Source organism: Impatiens glandulifera, chromosome 1 (assembly GCF_907164915.1).
Source record: "Impatiens glandulifera chromosome 1, dImpGla2.1, whole genome shotgun sequence".
Taxonomy (NCBI): domain Eukaryota; kingdom Viridiplantae; phylum Streptophyta; class Magnoliopsida; order Ericales; family Balsaminaceae; genus Impatiens; species Impatiens glandulifera.
In genome coordinates, this window is record NC_061862.1 from 40,961,275 (window position 1) to 40,981,257 (window position 19,983).

At 30.7% G+C, this 19,983-nt stretch overlaps 1 protein-coding gene across 1 annotated transcript; it reads left to right on the top strand.

Annotated features, from left to right (window-relative positions):
* The first annotated feature begins 543 nt into the window (after positions 1-543).
* Positions 544-11,705, top strand: LOC124925582 (truncated transcription factor CAULIFLOWER A-like). Its single transcript, XM_047465628.1, has 7 exons — positions 544-740; positions 1,028-1,106; positions 1,190-1,257; positions 8,453-8,552; positions 9,272-9,313; positions 9,538-9,579; positions 11,580-11,705. The coding sequence occupies exons 1-7, from the start codon at positions 544-546 to the stop codon at positions 11,703-11,705; spliced, it is 654 nt and encodes a 217-aa protein (XP_047321584.1).
* Positions 11,706-19,983: the final 8,278 nt, after the last annotated feature.

Genomic DNA, 19,983 nt, shown 5'->3' on the forward strand with positions numbered 1-19,983 from the left:
ATACTAACTCTCTATTGTTAACAAATATTTATAATAATTAAATAAAATTAAAAAGTGAAGAGATATATATATTTTTTTAAAAAAAATTTAAACTTAAATACTAAGATTATAATTAAAAATGAGAATAGAGAAAAAATTGAGTTTAGATATAGAGTAAGAGTGGTGTAACGAAAAAATTGAGTTTAAACACAAAATATGTTTGATTTATAATATTACCCATAATAATTTGATATATTATAAGGTGAATCAAACACTGCCTTCGGTGAATGAATAAAATAGCTGTGTATAGTCCTCAAATATTAATGAGTACAGAAGAAGGTACAAATATACAGTAATATCTAATTAAGAAAACAGTGTTCAAACCAATAAGGAATCGACAACATATTTCACTACAACCACACTTGTTTTATAATACCGCTCGCTCGCTAGCTAGCTCTTCCTACAAAAAGGAATCCATAATTCGATCTCCAGCATTCGATCCATAATCGAAAGAACACATAATATTAGCACTTAGCTAGCTAGCTAGCTAGGTAAGTAGAGAATATGGTGAGATCTGGAAAAGTTGTTTTGAAGAGGATAGAAAACAAGATAAACAGACAGGTAACCTTTTCAAAGAGAAAATCTGGTCTTTTCAAGAAAGCCCATGAAATCTCTCTTCTTTGCGATGCTCAAGTTGCCTTGATCATCTTCTCCCCTAGAGGCAAACTCTTTCACTACTCTTCTTCTTCTTCCGATTCCTGGTAAGTATATATGTAGCTAGGTTTCCAAAAGGACATGAGTTCTTGTTCTCTTTACACCAAAGAGTCTTTCTATCATATACTTATTTGGGAAAGTTTTAAGGTTTCTAAGTTTCATGAGTAAATGTCACGAAAAAGCAAGACCTCGATACGTACGTACGTAGAAAGCTGAAACTGAACATGTACAATTCAGAAATCATCATATATATATGATTAATAATACTACTATGCAATCCCTTCATTTTTATTTATTTATTAACAATATTTATATATTTAAAATACTGTTACAGCATGGAAAATATCCTTGAAAGACATGAAAGGTATTCTTATGGAGAGAGGCAACTCCATGCAATCAATCAGGAGTCTCAGGTAATATAATATATACATATATATTTATTTTTTGTTTATGTTAAAACCAAATATATTTTTAATTATTATAATAAAAATTGTAGAAAACTAACTGGAATCTGGAGTATGCTAGTCTTAAATCAAGACTGGAGGTTGTGCAAAGAAACCATAGGTAAGGGTTGCTCAGTTCACAAATGAATATATATATATATATATATATATATATATATATATATATATATATATATATATATATATATATATATATATATATATATATATATATATATTTCGGGTTTTGTACCAGCAAAACCACAAATTTTCTTAAAAAATCAAACATGTGATAAATCAGTTCTGTAATTGTCTATGACGAATAACAGATTTACCAAAATTGAAATATCACACAAAACAATAACAACATAATATACGTGATACAATCAAAATTGACTTACGTTCACGTGAGGAATAAATTTTACTAAATCAAAGAAATGTCAATAGTAAAAACTTATATATCCAACTCTCAAATGAAAGAAGTGATTACCCTAGAAATTAATGATTGAGATACTCCATAATCAAAAGCTCTCTCAACCCCTCTCTCTAGATCATCCAAAGAACAAGAAGAAACTAGAAAAATCATAAATATGTTCACTCTCTCTCCACCTTACCGTGTCTTAAGAGAAAAATACTAAAAAATGTATTTATACCCCTAACCCATTTATTTACCCAGAAGTTAAACCCGACAGCAATGACAAGGAACACCTCAACCATTCTCCCCCTTCCGAGCCATGAGAGAATGATGCTATAAACATTCATCAATGTGACGCCCCTACCAGTGCCATTTCGGCTTTGGCACAATATATCTCTTTGCCTCTTGACAATCCCTTTGTCATCATATCTGACCCATTCTCATATGTATGCACTTTCTCTAAGATTAACTCCTTCTCGAGCACTTCACGGATCCAATGATACCTTCTTTTGAAGTGTTTTGAATGTGAATGGAAACTTGGATTTTTACTCACATGTATAGAACTTTGTGAGTCACTAAACATCACAAACTTGTCTTGTACTATACATGTTTCCTTCAATAATTCCTTCACCCATCTCGTTTCCTTAACATTCATTAATGTCAATATATTCAACTTATGTAATAGACAAATCAACACATTTTTGTAGATGAGACTGCCATGATACAACTCCTCCTCCAAAGATAAATAGATACCTTGAAGTTAATCTCATTGTTTGTGTCGATATCACCACTAATATCTGAATCAGAAAATTCTTCAACATGTGGCATTTTAGTACCATAATACAAAGCATATTTGGAGGTCCCTCGAAGATATCTTATTAGTCACTTAACCGCTTCCTAATGTACCTTACCAGGATTTGAAAGGAAATGACTAACTACTCCAACCATATGAGTTATATCTAGGGGTGGCCAAAAAATTCGATCCGAAAGACCCGATCCGTTGATCCGACCGATCCAATCCGAAAAAATCCGTATCCGATGGATCGGATTCGGATATCGATCCGATCCGATACTTTTACCGGATTTCCGGATCAGATACGGATCGGGCAAAAAAGATTTCGGATATCCGAAGCCGATCCGGACATTTTTAAAATTTATTAAATAAACAAACCCAAACAAAAATATAATTAAATAAATACAAATCCAACCAAAAATCTCTCTCTTCCTATATTTTCCTTCATGTTTCTCTTTAGAAACCCAAATAAAAATATTATTAAACAATTATAAACTAAACAAAAATCTATCTCTTCCTTTCTTCTATTTACAAACCCAAACAAAAATACAAAATCTCCCTCTTTCTTATGTTTTCTCCCATTTTCCTTTACAAACCCAAACAAAAATATGTCTCTTTCATTTGTTTTTCTTCCCATTTCCCTTTAGATTTGTTCTCAAATTGTCATTATTCATAATTGAAATCCTTAATAGAACAATTTTAATTTTCTAGCATATGAAAAAAATTAAAATATGAAAAAAAATCGTATCAGCGGGTATCCAACTGGCCGATACGATCCGATCCGGTATTTTCGGATTTGATAGTGGTTGGATACCGGATCGAATACGGATCGCAATTTTTGAAAAAATAAAAGCGGATATCCGATCCGAAATACCGGATCGTATCCGATCCGTAGGTTTGGCCACCCTTAGTTATATTCGGTCTTGTGCAGACCATTGCATACAACAAACTGCCTATTGCTGAAGCATATGGAACCTTGAATATTTCTTGTATTTCCTCTTCATCTATGGGAGACATTGTCTTGTTTATTTTCAAGTGTGTAGCTAATGGACAAGCAACTAACTTTGCCTTATCCATACAAAATCTTTTTAGAAAAATCTTCTCAATTTATCTATCTTAAGACAACCATAGTCTTTTCTTAACCCGATCATGAATAACCTGTATTCCAAGAATTTGTCTTGCTTGACTCAATTCTATCCTCTCAAAATACTTTCCAAATCCTTTTTCAACTTGGCAATCTTGAGCTTATCTCTCCCTACAATCAATATTTCATCAACATGTAAAAGAAGTATAATAAAATCGTTAAAAAAAAACTTTTGCATAAAGACAAAGTGATCTATAAACGCCTTCATTCACCCATGGATGGTCATGCATGACTTAAACTTAAGATACCAATGCCTTGGTGCTTGTTTCAAACCATATAGACTTTTGACAAGCTTGCACACCTTGTTTTCCTCACTTTTCTTATTGTAACATTTTTAAGGTGCTCTATATAAACTTCTTCTTCCAAATTATCGTGGATAATGTAGTATTGACATAAATTTGTTCAACATCAAGGTCCATTCAAGCAGCTAGACCTAACATCACCCAGATGGAAGTCATCTTCACTACCGGTGAGAAAATCTCATCATAATCGATTCCATGTCTCTAGCCAAAATCTTTGACAACCTGCCTAACCTTGTATCTTGGCTTACTATCATCACCCACTTTCTTGATATTGTACCCCCATTTATTTTGTAATACTTTTATGTTCTTTGGTCTTTCCACCCGTTCATATGTGTCATTTTTCAGCAATGACTTCATTTCTTCATCCATGATAGCTGACCATTCTTCCTTGTGAGCATCCTTGAGAGCCTCGTTATAGTATATAGGCTCCCCACAATTAGTTAAAAGGACATACTCTATATCAGGGTACTTAGAACTTGACATTTTCTCCATAGTAGACCTCCTAAGTACCTATGTTTGTTGATTCTGTTGATTTCCATCTTTATGTTGAACTTCAAAGTCAGCCTCAATATTATCACCAAAATTAGCTTTTATATAATTTCCATGGTCTACAACTTGACCCTAATGAACATCATCATCACTATCCAAATATGAAGTACATGTTGTCTTGTCTCCTCAACATCAGGAGACAACTCAAGACCAGGAAGATCACGTATATACGCATCGAGCTTGTCACAATCTTCAAAATTCTCAATAGTCTAATCTTCAAGGAATACCACATCTCGGCCTTTAAAAACCTTCTTTTACACTGGATCATAACACCTGTATCCCCACTTTTCATCACCATAACCCAAAAATATGCATTGCCTGGTTTTTGCATCTAGCTTAGACCTCTCATATTTTAGAACATGCACAAAGGCTCTACAACTAAAAACACGTAAATAGTCATAACTAACATTTTTACATGATCATACGCTTTCTACACACTTATTATTCAATGGTTTGGAGGGAGAACGGTTGATCACATACATTGCAGTGCTCATGGCTTCAGCCTAGAAATTCTTAGCCAACTTAGCATGGGAGAGCATACTCCTCATCCGTTCCAACATTGTTCTTTTCATCCTCTTTGTCACTCCATTTTGTTGTGAAGTCTTGGACATAGTCTGTTCGTGTTGAATACCATGCTCTTTGCAATAATCATCAAATGAGTCTATGTGCTATCCCCATTATCTGATCGTACCCTCATCAACTTCCTACATATCTCTATTTCAACCAGTTTGTGAAAGAGCTCAAACCTTGCTACAACCTCATCCTTGTACTTTATAGCATATGCCCAAATCTTCTTAGATGCATCGTCAATGAATGTTACAAAATAAGAAGCACCACCTATGGATTTAATCTTTATAGGACCACATACATCTGTATGGACCAACTCAAGGACATTCTTTTTCAATTCCACCTTCAACTTACTAAAGGAGACACTGTGTTGCTTACCCTTCAAGCATTTCACACAACTTTCAAGATGAGCATCCTTGAGATTCGACAACTCATTTCTATTGATCAAAACATTCAACCATTTTTTAATAATGTGATCTAGTCTCTTGTGCCACAACTAGGGGTGTAAACGAGTCGAGTCGAGTACCATACTACTCGAACTCGACTCGAATTACATTGTAAATAATCGAACTCGAACTTGAACTTGATCGAGTAGCAAAATATATACTTGAACTCGACTCGATTACAATTCGAGTTACTCGACTCGTTAACTCGAAAATTAAAATTTTTAGTTAAAATTATATTTTATAACTAAATAATATTTCAAACATAATATAATATATATTTAACAAACTACACATATATAATCACAATATTATTTAAAAATAAGAAATATAAATCTTATCATATAATTTAAAAATAATAATTCAATCACAAAAATCTCATTTAAAAATTACAAAAGAAACGTTCATCATAAATATTAAAAGTTTGACAATATAATGTATTAGTCATATAGTGATCTTCAAATTCTATAAGATTCGAAATATAAAATAGTGAAAGGATGAAGATAATGAAAAAATTGTTCCATTAAAATTAGAATCCAAAAAATATATGTTTCAAAGTTTTTTGATAAAGAAAGAATATGAAGATGGAGAAAAGAGAAGAGATAGAGAAGTTTGAAAATGAAAAGATAAGAGAGATAGAGAAATTTGACGGTTTGAGAATGAAAGAAAAATAGAAAGATGAGTTTGATTGTTCGGAATGGAAGGAGGAGAAAACGAGAATGGAAGGAGAAAAGAAAGAAATGAGTTTGATTGTTTAAGAATGGAAGGAAGAGAGACAGATGATTTGAGAATGAAAATCTTAGAAGGCATAAGGAAATTAATTTTATATATATATATATTATATATATATATATATAGAAATAAATATAATATATATATAAATAGATATAATATATATATATATATAAATAGATATAATATATAATATATAACGAGTTACTCGCGAGCTACTCGAACAACAAATGTAAAGCTCGAGCTCGAGCTCGATTTTATAATTGAGCTACTCGAATTCGACTCGAGTTCAGTCAAACCGAGTTCGAGTCAAGCTTTGACCGAGCTACTCACGAGCAGCTTGACTCGTTTACACCCCTAGCCACAACTCATGAGATGACTCTATCATGACAGAATACGCTACATCATAGACAATTTCAAATTTGTCTTGTATAAGTAACAACATTTCTTACCGCGTGCAACAACCAAGGAACCCTTACTTAACTTTCATGCTCTACCACTGAAAACATTATGGTAGCCTCCATCACCGAGCTTACCTACAAAAATCAAATTCATTCTCAAGTCATTAACATGTATTACATCTCTCAAAGTCAGGAAACAACCCATGGTTGTCTCAATTCTAACATCACTAAGACCAACTATCTTAGACACACTATTGTTATCCATGCGAACCTCACCATGATCACCAACTTTATAGGACTAGAATTAACCTTTGTATGGAGTAATATGGAATGAAGCACCTATGTCGACAATCCATTTTATTTCATTTGAATACGTGCTAAGACATGAGTCTTGACATTTAAAAGCATATGTCAATTCACCATCCGAAGTATAAGCAGATGTATCTACACTCTCTTCTTTCTTTTCTCTAGGTTTCACCGTACCCTTTGATTTATCATTTTTAAATTTCCAACACTCATTTCTCTAATGAGCCATTTTTCCATAGTAATGGAAAACACCATCCTTCTTCGGAGTTCTACACTTGATTTTAGACTTACCCCTACTCGAATCATTTATATTATCCTTTGATCTTCCTCTGTCAGTCACCAACATATCATACTTAAATGGTTTATCCCCCTTTTAATTCTCCTCATTAAGTAAGGAACTGGTGATAAATTCCACGTTGACTTTACCATTTGGTGATGAGTTGTTGAGAGTAATAATAAGTGTCTCCCAACTCGTAGACAAAGAGCCAAGGACTAAAAGTTCTTGCACCTCATCATCAAATTTTATCTTTATACTACTCAGTTGATTCAAAATTTATTGAAATTCATTAAAGTTCTCAACAATTGATTTATTATCAATGTATTTAAAGTTCACCATCCTTTGTACCAGTGCTGCTTTATTTCTTGTTGACTTCCCAACGTAGAAAGCTTCAAATTTACTCCACACACCATACGTTGTAGTCTCATTATCAACATGTTGCACAACATTTACACAAACCCACGAACGAATAAAGCTACACGCCTTTCTATCAGTCTTTTTCCAATCAATCTATTTTGTATTCTCAGATCTAATACCCTCATTTTCAATTGTTTCATTCAAATCATCTAAAACTAATACATCACTAATAATTAGTTTATATTGCCTATAGTTTGTACCATTCAGACTCACCATATTAGGTCTAGATTTCCACATTATTACCGTCTTAACAACTAACAAAAGCCCCAACAAAGAAACTAATTGATCTCCTCTTTGAATTTAATCGGGTAACCAACGGAGCACTCCCCTCAGATGTTAAAATACATAACCATTCAATACTACTATGATACCACGGTTGAGTTTTGCACCAGCAAAACCACAAATCTTCTTAGAAATCAAACTTGTGACAAATCAGTTCTGAAATCGTCTATGACGAACAACAGATTTACCAAAACTGAAATAACACAATATACGTAGTTCGGTCAAAATTGACCTACGTACATGAGAGAGATAAGTTTCACTTAATCAAAAAAATGTCAATATTAGAAACTTACATACCCATATCTCAAATGAAAAAAGTGATTACCCTATGAATGATTGAGATACTCCATAATTAAAAGCTCTTCAAACCTATCTCTCTAGATCAACTAAAGAACAAGAAGTGATTAAAAAATTCTTAAATCTATTCACTCTCTTTCCAACTTACTGTGTCTTAAGAAAACAAATATCAAAAAATGTATTTATATCCTAACCCTTTTTATGACTCGTTTACTTTCCCCCGAAGTTAAAACCTGACCACAATGGGAAAAAAATATATATTACATGACACCCGCATCTAATTAAGTGAATAATTTTAATTAAAATACATTTATTCTTAATTTGTCTTAATAAAAATAAATATGGGTATTAATTTATGGAGAATTTGACTGTTTATAATAAAATATTATAGGCATCTCATGGGAGAAGATTTGGAATCATTGAGCTTAAGAGATCTTCAAAGCTTGGAAACCGAGTTGGATTCTGGACTTAAGAATATGAGGTCCAAAAAGGTAGGAACAAACAAGCTCATTTTTAGATTATTTTTATATTTTAATATCAGTCTTTCAACTTTTTTTAAAAGATTTCTTATAGGATATATTTATGTCTCAGACATTTTTAAAAAAATAACTGAACTTAATTTTGCTTAATAAAAATCTATTAACCTGAGCTTTCCAAAATGTATAATTTTAAACAGAAAATCGTTAACTGGTCAAAGAATATAGGCGAACCCTAATGTTAGATTATATATATATATGTGTGTCTTTTATCTTGATTTCTGATTAATAATAGTGTGAGGCTGTGAGCTATGATCTCATGTTTTCCATTTTTAGCCTTAATTATTTTTTTTCTTTTTTATTGTTATAATAACTAGGGCCTTGAAATTTGATCTTGGTTTATTTTTTATTTTTAAATAATATTTTGTTTGGTATAAATATATATACATATATTTTTTTAGAAAATGAAAAGTATTTTAATATTTTGAGATAATTTTAAAGATGTGATGGTAAATTTAATGATAAATTAGATAATCATGAGTTATTTAAAAACAATCAACATGAAAGAAGGCTAGGGATGTATACTTAAAAAAATAACTTCAAAAACATAAATCTTGGGACGGCATTTCAAAATTTGGTAATAGTTTAAGGGTTTATTCATTATTTCAAATATTATGGTTAAATTTTGAGACACCTTATACATAGCTTACTAATATTGGTAAATTTGTTTGTAGAATCAATTAATGCTGAAGTCCATATCAGAACTAGAGGAAAAGGTAAGAAAATAAGTTATAAATAAAGTGAAAAGTTAGTATAAATTCTGTAGTCATAATTTATTATTTTTATTTATGACGTTCTAAATGAAAATCGAAGACCTAAGTTTTAGTTTTTTTTTTAAATCATTCTTGTCACTTAAGATATTATATATTGGTGATTATAAATTATTTATATTATTTGAGCCTTAATTAATTTTAATTTCAATATCCTTGGTATTGAACAGGATAAGACACTGCAGGAGAAAAATAACTCACTCGTAAAAAAGGTTCAATTTTATAATTTTTTATTTATATTTGTCACATTTTCATCTAAGTTCTAAATTTTAAATTAAATTAGCTTTTATATATATATATATATATATATATATATATATATATATAATTTGTATTAGGTTTGTCACTCAAAAGTAAAGAATTTATTCTAAAAGTTTGGTAAAATTGAAATTAGTTAGAATTAAAATTAAAATTTGAGGTGTAAAACCACTAAGGTAACTCCATGGTAAGAGTCGGCTTAGGAGACTAAAATGTCATGGGTTCGATTTCATCTGATAGTGTTTTAAACTTAAACGGGGCATGATTATGAGGTGTCATGCTAGTTCTCATTTAATTCAAAATAAAATAAGATTTTTGAGGTGTAATTTCAACTCTTATATTGGTTAGATATTAAGATTAAAAATTGAAATAAATTATAATAGAATTCAAATTGTAAATTTTAATTATACTATTTTTACCTCGGAATTTAATTTTAATATTTTTTTTATATTTCTTTCAAACAACGTATTTATTATTTTATCGTTAGAACACCGTTAATGTGTTAATCAGTATTTTTATAATTTAAAAGTTAGCCTGTAGTACCATGGAAGTTGTACACTAGAAAAAATTCAAAAGCTAGAATATTTTATTAATTTAAATTATATATATAATTAAATTATTTTTATTATATTTATTTCAAAATATATTAATTGAAATTAAATAACAGTTTTATAATTATTTTAAATATAGTTATTGAAATTATTTAATTGAAATTGAGTGTCAATTCGTGTGAAATTCAAATTATAATTTTAGTACATATCAATTCTAATTCTCTGTTCAAATGGACTCTGAGATTAAAGATGTTCAAAGAAGTCTTTGGATGTTGATATCTTTATAAAATTTCAAAATATTATCAAATTAACACATTTTCATCTATCATTTCATCCATGTTCATCATTATGTTCATATAAAACTAGACTTAAACTATGTTAATTAATATATATTTTTAATTATTTTATTATTAAAAGTAATATATACTCTTTAAACATGTCTTGTGAACATTATACTAAAGTTAAGATTCTCTTACATATAATAATAGATTATATATAAGCCGGCACTCTTTTGGGTTGTCCTACATGGCTACTTATACTAAAATTTTGTTTATCTAACTTAAAAATTATTCCACATTAGTAAAAAAAAAAACATTGTAGCACATATAAATTAATTAATGTTTTTTCTATAAATGAGTGGAGTTTGTTAGATAATGAAATTAGAAAAAAATATTGAATTTGACTAATAAGAGTATCGGGTTGTCCTTGGCTTAAGGGTCTATGTACACTTTATTAATATTTTTTTACCATAAGAGATGGTTAACCCTGGGTTAGGCAGTCGTATCCCATTAGCTTGCCTGCCGAGCTTACCAAAATTCGGGTTTGATTATATATAACTAGGGGTGACAATTTGGCATGTTAAGTGGTACTAATATAAACCTTATATGTTTAGTAATTTGTGTCAAAATCTATAACTTGAACCTGACATGTTTATTTGTGATTGACTCGAACACGATTCAATTGACCTAATTTACCTAACTTAACTCGAACTCAGCCCAATATAATTAATTAATATGTCTGTTTCAAATTAAAATGGCATTAACACAAAACAAAAATAAAAATAAATCATTAATTTGTTTAGAAAAATTTTAAAAAAGAAAATGCATGAGTGAGTAGAAAAAAACACAATATTTAACAAAAAAGAAACTTGTAAACGAATTATCGGGTCTACTTTTGGTTATTTCAGGTCACCCAATTTTGATCTATTTATTAATCAGGTTAAATAGGTTGACCTGATTTTGACCCGAACAAAAAATACATTACCCTAACTTAATTTTCTCGTATTCGATTAGGGTTTTGTTTTCATGCCGGGTCCAAATTTGACTGCCTATATATATTTAGCTAGATAATATCATTGTGATGAAGATGATTTCGATATTAATTATTTGTTATTATTGGTGCAGGTTAAAGAGAAGGAGGTGAAGGAAAAAGAAGGAGAAGTGGTTGTTCTTCAAAGGCAAAAGCCAAACACAGTCTTGCCCCCTTGGATGATCAACCACATTGATCAACATCAATCTTATGGATTCTGATTCAAATAATAGTATTATATAGATATGTGTTTGTTTTTTTTATCATGTATACTTTAATTTAATTTAATAATGTAAAATAAAAATATTGCAGGCATGTTTATCCAATGTAATAAATCAAATTAAAGTTGTTTCAAACTAATATATATTTGAACTATTTTATTATAAGTTTAAATGATAATACTTATGTTTTAAAATTTTCAGATTCGATTCTCATTACGAATATTGTTTAAGTTTAAGTTAATTTCATAACGATTGAATTTCAGGTTATGCAAGTTTTTTTTTTTGTCTAAGCCAAAATAATCTGTTTGAATATCATATTTAGGTGCTATACTTTTACTCTTACTTTTTTATTTCTCATTTATCAAAACATTTTCTTCTTTTATTTTGATTGAATGCATAAATTTTATATTAATAGCTAAGGTCGCAATCAAATCATGAAAACCTCATAAATAACCGTACCATTCAAGTTATGAATAATTTATTAGAAACATCATCCATAAAATTATAAAAAAGAGTAAGCAACTCAATTTTTTCACCTTAAATACATAAAAAAAAAAAACATTTAATTTGTAATATAATATTTTAAAATATATATTTAATCAACTTTCTGCCATACCATAATAATTGTAGTTTACCTTCTAGGATATTTCCTACAGTACATTCTCAACATTGACCAAGTAATTAAGAACAAATTATGAACTGGAATTTGGGGTTTAATTTCCTTGTCTACAAAGATGGAAATTGGAAACTGGTTACAATTCAAACTCCATTTTTAGGGGAAGATGGCCAAAATGAATACTTGTTGGCTCCTTTTGGAATTCCAATCCCGCCACTCGAGTCTGGGAAACGTCAACTTAGATCCATACTTAAAATCATTTAAAAACAAATATGTACAATTCTACAAATTCCATTACATTTTCTTTCTAAAAATACAAGTGTTTACCAAAAACATTTCTCAAAAACAATTTAGTCCATCTTCACACAATCACGCCATCCTGCATTGATTCCTTTTGCTTTTCTTTAACATTGTCCTTATTATAGTCTTACTTTTGATTATTTACACCTTACAAGCATAATGAGTCTAATAACTCAGTAAGTAAACATTTTATATACAAAAATTATAAATTATAATAATAAAGAGTTTAATTATGCATAAAGATAACGTTTTACTTGAAAAGTATAGGAATGAAAAAACAACGAGGTTAAAACTAGTGTATTCGAACCGAAATGGATAACTCACGAATGATCATCATTTGTGGGAGTTGTGGCCAAGAAGGTCATACGAAAGGTAGTCAACGATGTCCTGGACAAAATCGTCAATAATTTAGAGAATGATGATTGTAACCGTTTTTATGATCGATTAATTATTATATTTTTAGAGTTAAAATACTTTAAATTTATTAGTATTTATCAATTATTAATCTGAATGGTAAAGTGAATATTGATTACCTTATATTAAATTAATAATTGAAATATAAATATATATATATATATATATATTAAAATATAAATAATTAAATTTATAAAAATACACTGGTGAAAAAGGGATCAAAACCGAGGGTAAAAACTCTCGGTTTTGACCCTATAACTTTCGGTATAGACACTTTACCGAAGGTTTTGGTAACTCTCGCCATCCCTCGGTATTGACTCTCTCGTTAAAAACAATTGGGCATTTACCGAGAGATATCGTAGAGTTTTCGGTTTAGATACCCTAGAGTAAAACCGAAAGGTAATTGAAAAACTTTCGGTTTTTCTCTTTGTGGAAAAACCGAGGGTTTTACAAATAACTCTCAGTTTTCTTCAAACGGAGAAAACTGAGAGTTTTCAATATTACTCTCGGTTTTCTCCATTAGAAGAAAACCGAGAGTTTTCATATAACTCTCGCTTTTCTCCATTTGAAGAAAACCGAGAGTTATTAGAAAACTCTCGGTTTTCTTCTAATGGAGAAAACCGAGAGTTATATGAAAACTCTCGGTTTTCTCCGTTTGAAGAAAACCAAGGGTTATTATAAAACTTTCGGTTTTCCTCTTTGTGGAAAAACCGAGAGTTTCCTAATAACTCTCGGTTTTCGTCTTTGGGTAAAAACCGAGGGTTTGTCATATAACTCTCGGTTTTCTCTTTGGGTAAAAACCGAGAGTTTTCTAATATTACTTTCGGTTTTCTCTTTGGGTAAAAACCGAGAGTTTTCTAATATTACTTTCGGTTTTTTCCCGTAAATTTTTAAAAATGTGCGGATTATTTTGCTCGCAACCAAAACCTGTTCAGCCAAACCAATATATCAATGATAAAAGAAATGCCACATAAATTAAACGATCACATTAATTCAATTTAATATAACATTGTCCAACCAATATTCCACATAAACAAACAAGAATAAAACGTAACATGAATGTAACTTAGATCTAGCATACATATAATCTAACATTATTTCATTCATACACATTTCAAAGCAATCAATTCTAATCCAACATAATCTGGCCTAATTCAAATAACCAATCATCATTAATCTAACCAATTTTTGAAACTAATGAAACTTAGTCAAACACTATTTCAATCATACATAATTCAAATAATTTCATTCATACCTAAAATCCAATATAATACAAACAATGCAATTCTAACCTAAAATCTAATTTATTCATACATAAACCAAATCTAACATAATCAACTTTAATTCATACAATTCAATTCATACCTAAAATCCAATATAATCCTAACAACATAAAAATCCTTAAAAACTGACCTTTTTTAGGAGTTGTGCCGGCGACGGTGGAGAGGCACTGCGACGGTGGAGGAGGCAGCTGAAGGTGGATTAACCGCGGCGATCTTCAAGAGACGGACGGTCCTAATCCAAAATCAGACAAAATCAAACCATATTCTCTAACTTAAATTTAACATAAATCCACGAAAGTTCAAACTATATATATCATATACCAAACAAAATATAATCTAACAAACCTAATCTAACAAATCAATATAAAAACCAAATCTAACCAAAATATTGAACATATAACCTAAATCTAACATTAATCAAACATTTACAAACCAAATCTAATAACCAAAATCAAATCTAAATCAAACATAATTCAAACAAAACCTAAATCAAACATATTTCTAACATAATATAACATAAATAATATATAATCAAACAAAAACTAACCTAAATCAAACTTAAATCAAACCAAATAATCATCATATCAAACAAAATATATCATAATCAAAACCTAAACTAACCTAAAATCAAACTGAATAACCATCATTCAAACTAATATAATGAAACCAATATAATCAAACCTAAAATCAAAAATATAACCTAAAATCAAACTAACCTAAAATCAAACTAATATAATGAAACCAATATAAACTAACCATCAATCAAACTAATATAATGAAACCAATATAATCAAACCTAAAATCAAAAATCAGACCTATATAACATGATATCCAAAATCAGTCCTATCATCCAAAAATCTAACTAACCTAAAATCCAAAATCAGACCTATAATCAAACCTAAAATCAAAAATCAAACTAACCTACAATCCAAAATCAGACCAATATAACCTGAAATCCAAAATATAACCTAAAATCCAAAATCCAACCTAAAATCAAACTAACCTATGCGGCTGTAGTTTGAATCGGAGCGCGGCAGCAGGAGGCGACGACTGTCTTCAATCGATGGCGGCATTCTTCAATCATCGGCGTCGTCGATCCAAGCTGAGGCAGCAAGCGGCGTCGTCGATCCAAGTGGAGGCAGCGACCTGGCGGCGGAAAGGCTTCTTCAATAACCGGCGGCGTCAATCGGAGGAGGGCGGCGCGGCTTCTTCTTCGATTGCTGGCTGGAGGACGCGGCTGGGCAGGAGGCGGCGCGGAAGAAGAAGCGGAAGAAGAATTGGCCGGTAGAGAGAAATAAAACGGGGAAAGAAGAAAGAAAAAAAGCGGGTTTTGTTTTTTTTAAAGATCATTTCCGAGAGTTAATCATATAACTCTCGGTTTTGATCATTTCATTAATTTCCGAGAGTTATATTATTACCTCTCGGTTTTGATCATTTGATTAATTTCCGAGAGTTATATGATTACCTCTCGGTTTTGATCATTTAATTAATTTATGAGGGTTAATCATATAACTCTCGGTTTTGATTAATTAAATTCCGAGAGATATGTCTAAATCTCTTGGTTTTGAAATGTGTACAATTTAATTTAATTAGATATAAACGAAAGTTAATAGTATAACTTTCGGTTTTGATGGTTATTTTCGAAAGTTTTACAATTAACTTTCGGAATTACAATTTCACAAATTGTTAAATTAATTGATTTTTAACCTTCTAATGACTTTGAACACCATTATTTTAACACATTTGATAACCTTAAAACATTACACAATTTATATGATCAAACTTTGTACACATTCATATGATCATCAAACACAAACATACATATACACTTATTTATATAATCAAACACAATCATAAAGATTTTAACATCAAACAAAATCTTCATTTTTAAAATATAACACACACTTGATTATATTAGCTAGGAGTCTAGATTAGTAGGTTTAAAACAAAATAATTTAACAAATTAGGAAGTGGTAAAACCGAAAGTGAATAGTATAACTTTCGGTTTTTAGGGTTTTTGCGAAGGTTTTGAATAAACCTCTCGGTCCTGACCTTAAATAGGATGTTTTTAGGAAGGGTCAAAACCGAAGGTTTATTTGGGTTTTCAAATAAACCTTCGGTTTTGACCCTTAGAAATTTTCAGATTTTTTTAAATAGGGGTCAAAACCGAAGGTTTATTTGAAAACCTTCGGTTTTTAACCTTACCCATACTTAGAAAATTTTCAGATTTTTTTAAACTAGGGTCAAAACCGAAGGTTTTCAAATAAACCTTCGGTTTTTACCCTTCCCCATATTTAGATAATTTTCAGATTTTTTTAAACAGGGGTCAAAACCGAAGGTTTATTTGAAAACCTTCGGTTTTTACCCTTCCTCATACTTAGAAAATTTTCAGATATTTTTAAACTAGGGTCAAAACCGAAGGTTTTCAAATAAACCTTCGGTTTTTACCCTTCCCCATATTTAGATAATTTTCAGATTTTTTTAAACAGGGGTCAAAACCGAAGGTTTATTTGAAAACCTTTGGTTTTTACCCTTCCCCATACTTAGAAAATTTTCAGATTTTTTTAAACTAGGGTCAAAACCGAAGGTTTTCAAATAAACCTTCGGTTTTTACCCTTCCCCATATTTAGATAATTTTCAGATTTTTTAAAACGGGGTCAAAACCGAAGGTCTATTTGAAAACCTTCGGTTTTTACCCTTCCCCATACTTAGAAAATTTTCAGATTTTTTTAAACTATGGTCAAAACCGAAGGTTTTCAAATAAACCTTCGGTTTTTACCCTTCCCCATATTTAGATAATTTTCAGATTTTTTTAAACAGGGGTCAAAACCGAAGGTTTATTTGAAAACCTTCGGTTTTTACCCTTACCCATACTTAGAAAATTTTCAGATTTTTTTAAACTAGGGTCAAAACCGAAGGTTTTCAAATAAACCTTCGGTTTTTACCCTTCCCCATATTTAGATAATTTTCAGATTTTTTTAAACAGGGGTCAAAACCGAAGGTTTATTTGAAAACTTTCGGTTTTTACCCTTACCCATATTTAGAAAGTTTTCATATTTTTTTAAGCCAGGGTCAAAACCGAAGGTTTATTTGAAAACCTTCGGTTTTTACCCTTAGAATTTTTTTTGATTTTTTTAAACCAGGGTCAAAACCGAAGGTTTTCAAATAAACCTTCGGTTTTGGCCATACTGTTTTTTTATAAATAAAGTGAAAAGTAAACAATAATAAAATAATTCATTAACAACATATATATTAAAACCAAACATAATAATAATAATTCATGAAAATTAAAACAAAACACATAAAAATATTGTCATCGTCGTTCATACGGAAAAACAAATAAACACATAATTAATCCAGAAATTATTAGATGGGGTGGGAGGAGGGGGTGGTTGATTCAGTCGACTCCTCAACAACACAAGTTCCTGTTCGAGATCCTCTAATCTCTGGGCCATTTCGGCCATGTCCGCTTTAATTTCACTGAGCAAACGGCCTCTTTCCGCATCCCTTAATCGGATTTGTTCCATTTCCAGCGTCATCTGTCTTACCTCTTCCTCCCGTGCCGTAATTTCTGATTGTGCTATCAGATTCTGGTAACACGGATGCAGTTTCTCCGGTGTACGCCGAAGTCTCTTCCATGAATCACCCATATCCTAAATGCATTTCAGATATATGTATATATATATATATTAATCAAACAAAATAACGTAAACTAGCATAAATCTAGATAATATATATATATAAACTTAAGAAATCTAAATCTCATAATAAACAAAATAAAAAAAATCAATTGAAACAAACCTGAACGAGAGAAGTGAAGAACCGGCGTGGAGGAGGCTAGGCGGCTGCGGCGCGGGAGAGAGAGAAAGGAGAGATGAGTGGATGAAAAAGAGAAGGGTTAGGGTTTGTATTTATAGAGGTAGATGCCGAAAGTTTTCATATAACTTTCGGTTTTGATATTAGTCAAAACCGAAGGTTTATTAAAAACCCTTCGGAAATAACCATTTTAATTGAGCAAAACCGAAGGTTCTTTGTAAAACTTTCGGAAAAGAGAATTTCAAAAAAGGTAAAACCGAAGATTCTTTGAATAACCTTCGCAATTAAAAATCCCCGGGATTTCAAAAAAATAACTCACATCCAACACTTAGAATTTTTTTGGTTTTTTGGGAAGGTAAAAACCAAAAGTTCTACAAAGAACTTTCGGTAATAGTTAATAAACCCGAAGGTTTTACACCCCCTCGGAATCTATTTTTAATACCGAAGGATTTGTTCCTCTCGGGAGTATTTAGGAGAGTTTTACAAAACATTCGGGAAAACCGTCGGTAAAGGTCCTTTTTTTACTAGTGATAATAATTTAAAATATATATTAAAATAAAATTAATTTAATTTATAAAAATAAAAATTTAAAATTATATATATATATATATAATGAGTTTAAATGTAAATAAAAAAATAATTTAAAAAAAAATTAAAAAAAAATGAACCATAAACTAGGTTAGTTTAGGAAGTTGAACGAAAAAAAGTTCTCTAATTGTTATATAATTAATTTGTATTATCATATATTTTATTATTTTTATTATTAGTAATTAATGTTGGGAATTTTGAAATGAATATTACTTTTATACTGTAATCTAGCAATGTGAGATGGGTAAATGCACAAGTTATCCAAGTCTAAACAGAAGATCAAGCACAGAACAAAACAACATCAGATTTACGTGGAAAACCCTCTCAACTTGGAGGGTAAAAAACCACGGTGCCAACCAACAAATTTCACTATAAACAAGAAACAGTTAAAAAATGTTCTTCTAAACTTTAAACCCTAAGTTGAGGTACACAAACAGAGAAAACCAATTTCATTCAAACTCAAGCTAGTCTAGATATAAGACAACAAGAAATTGGAACCTGAAGGTGAAAATGTAAGAGATCTACTGCCTCCTTCTCTTCTTCTTCCTTTGTTTCTTCTTTTCTGTTTCTTCTTCTTTGCATAATGTTTTCTATCTCTAGAAGTGATAGAATGAGCAACATTTGTAGGTTTTGCTCATTTAATTAACTTCCTGATTGGGCTAGACCCAAAAGGCCCAACAATCTCCCCCTCCAGCCCACGGAGAGAGGTACATCGATCTTCAAGTCATCACTTGGTATTCATGCCGACAAGCCGACAACAGAGCTCGAGGTTGTCTTTTGGAACAATCTTCGTAAACATGTCTGACGGGTTTTTATCAGTGTGGATTTTCTTCAACTTCATCTGCTGGTTTTCTATTACATCTCTTAATCAATGAAACTTCACATCAATATGTTTGGTTCTGGAATGATATGTAGCATTCTTGCTCAAATCTATGGCACTCTGGCTATCACAGAAAACAATTGCATCTTCTTGTTGCATACCAAGCTCTAGGAGAAATCTAATCATCCACAATAACTCCTTACCAGCTTCAGTTGCTGCAATGTATTCTGCTTCTGTTGTTGATAAAGCCACACATTTCTGCAATTTGGATTGCCATGACACGGCTCCCCCTGCAAAAGTAAACACATAACCCGAAGTGGATTTTTCTGTGATATAGATCTTCAGCCATATCAGCATCTGTGTAACCTTCTAACACAGCTTCACCATTTCCAAAACTCAAACACAAATTGGAAGTGCCTCTTAGATATCTAATAATCCACT

What these genes read in the sequence shown, in the direction of transcription:
- LOC124925582 (XM_047465628.1), top strand. Translation starts at nt 544, where the DNA reads ATGGTGAGATCTGGAAAAGTTGTTTTGAAGAGGATAGAAAACAAGATA. An exon ending in TCTTCTTCTTCCGATTCCTG is followed by an intron (nt 741 to 1,027) that starts GTAAGTATATAT and finishes ATACTGTTACAG; the next exon opens with CATGGAAAATATCCTTGAAA. An exon ending in CAATCAATCAGGAGTCTCAG is followed by an intron (nt 1,107 to 1,189) that starts GTAATATAATAT and finishes TAAAAATTGTAG; the next exon opens with AAAACTAACTGGAATCTGGA.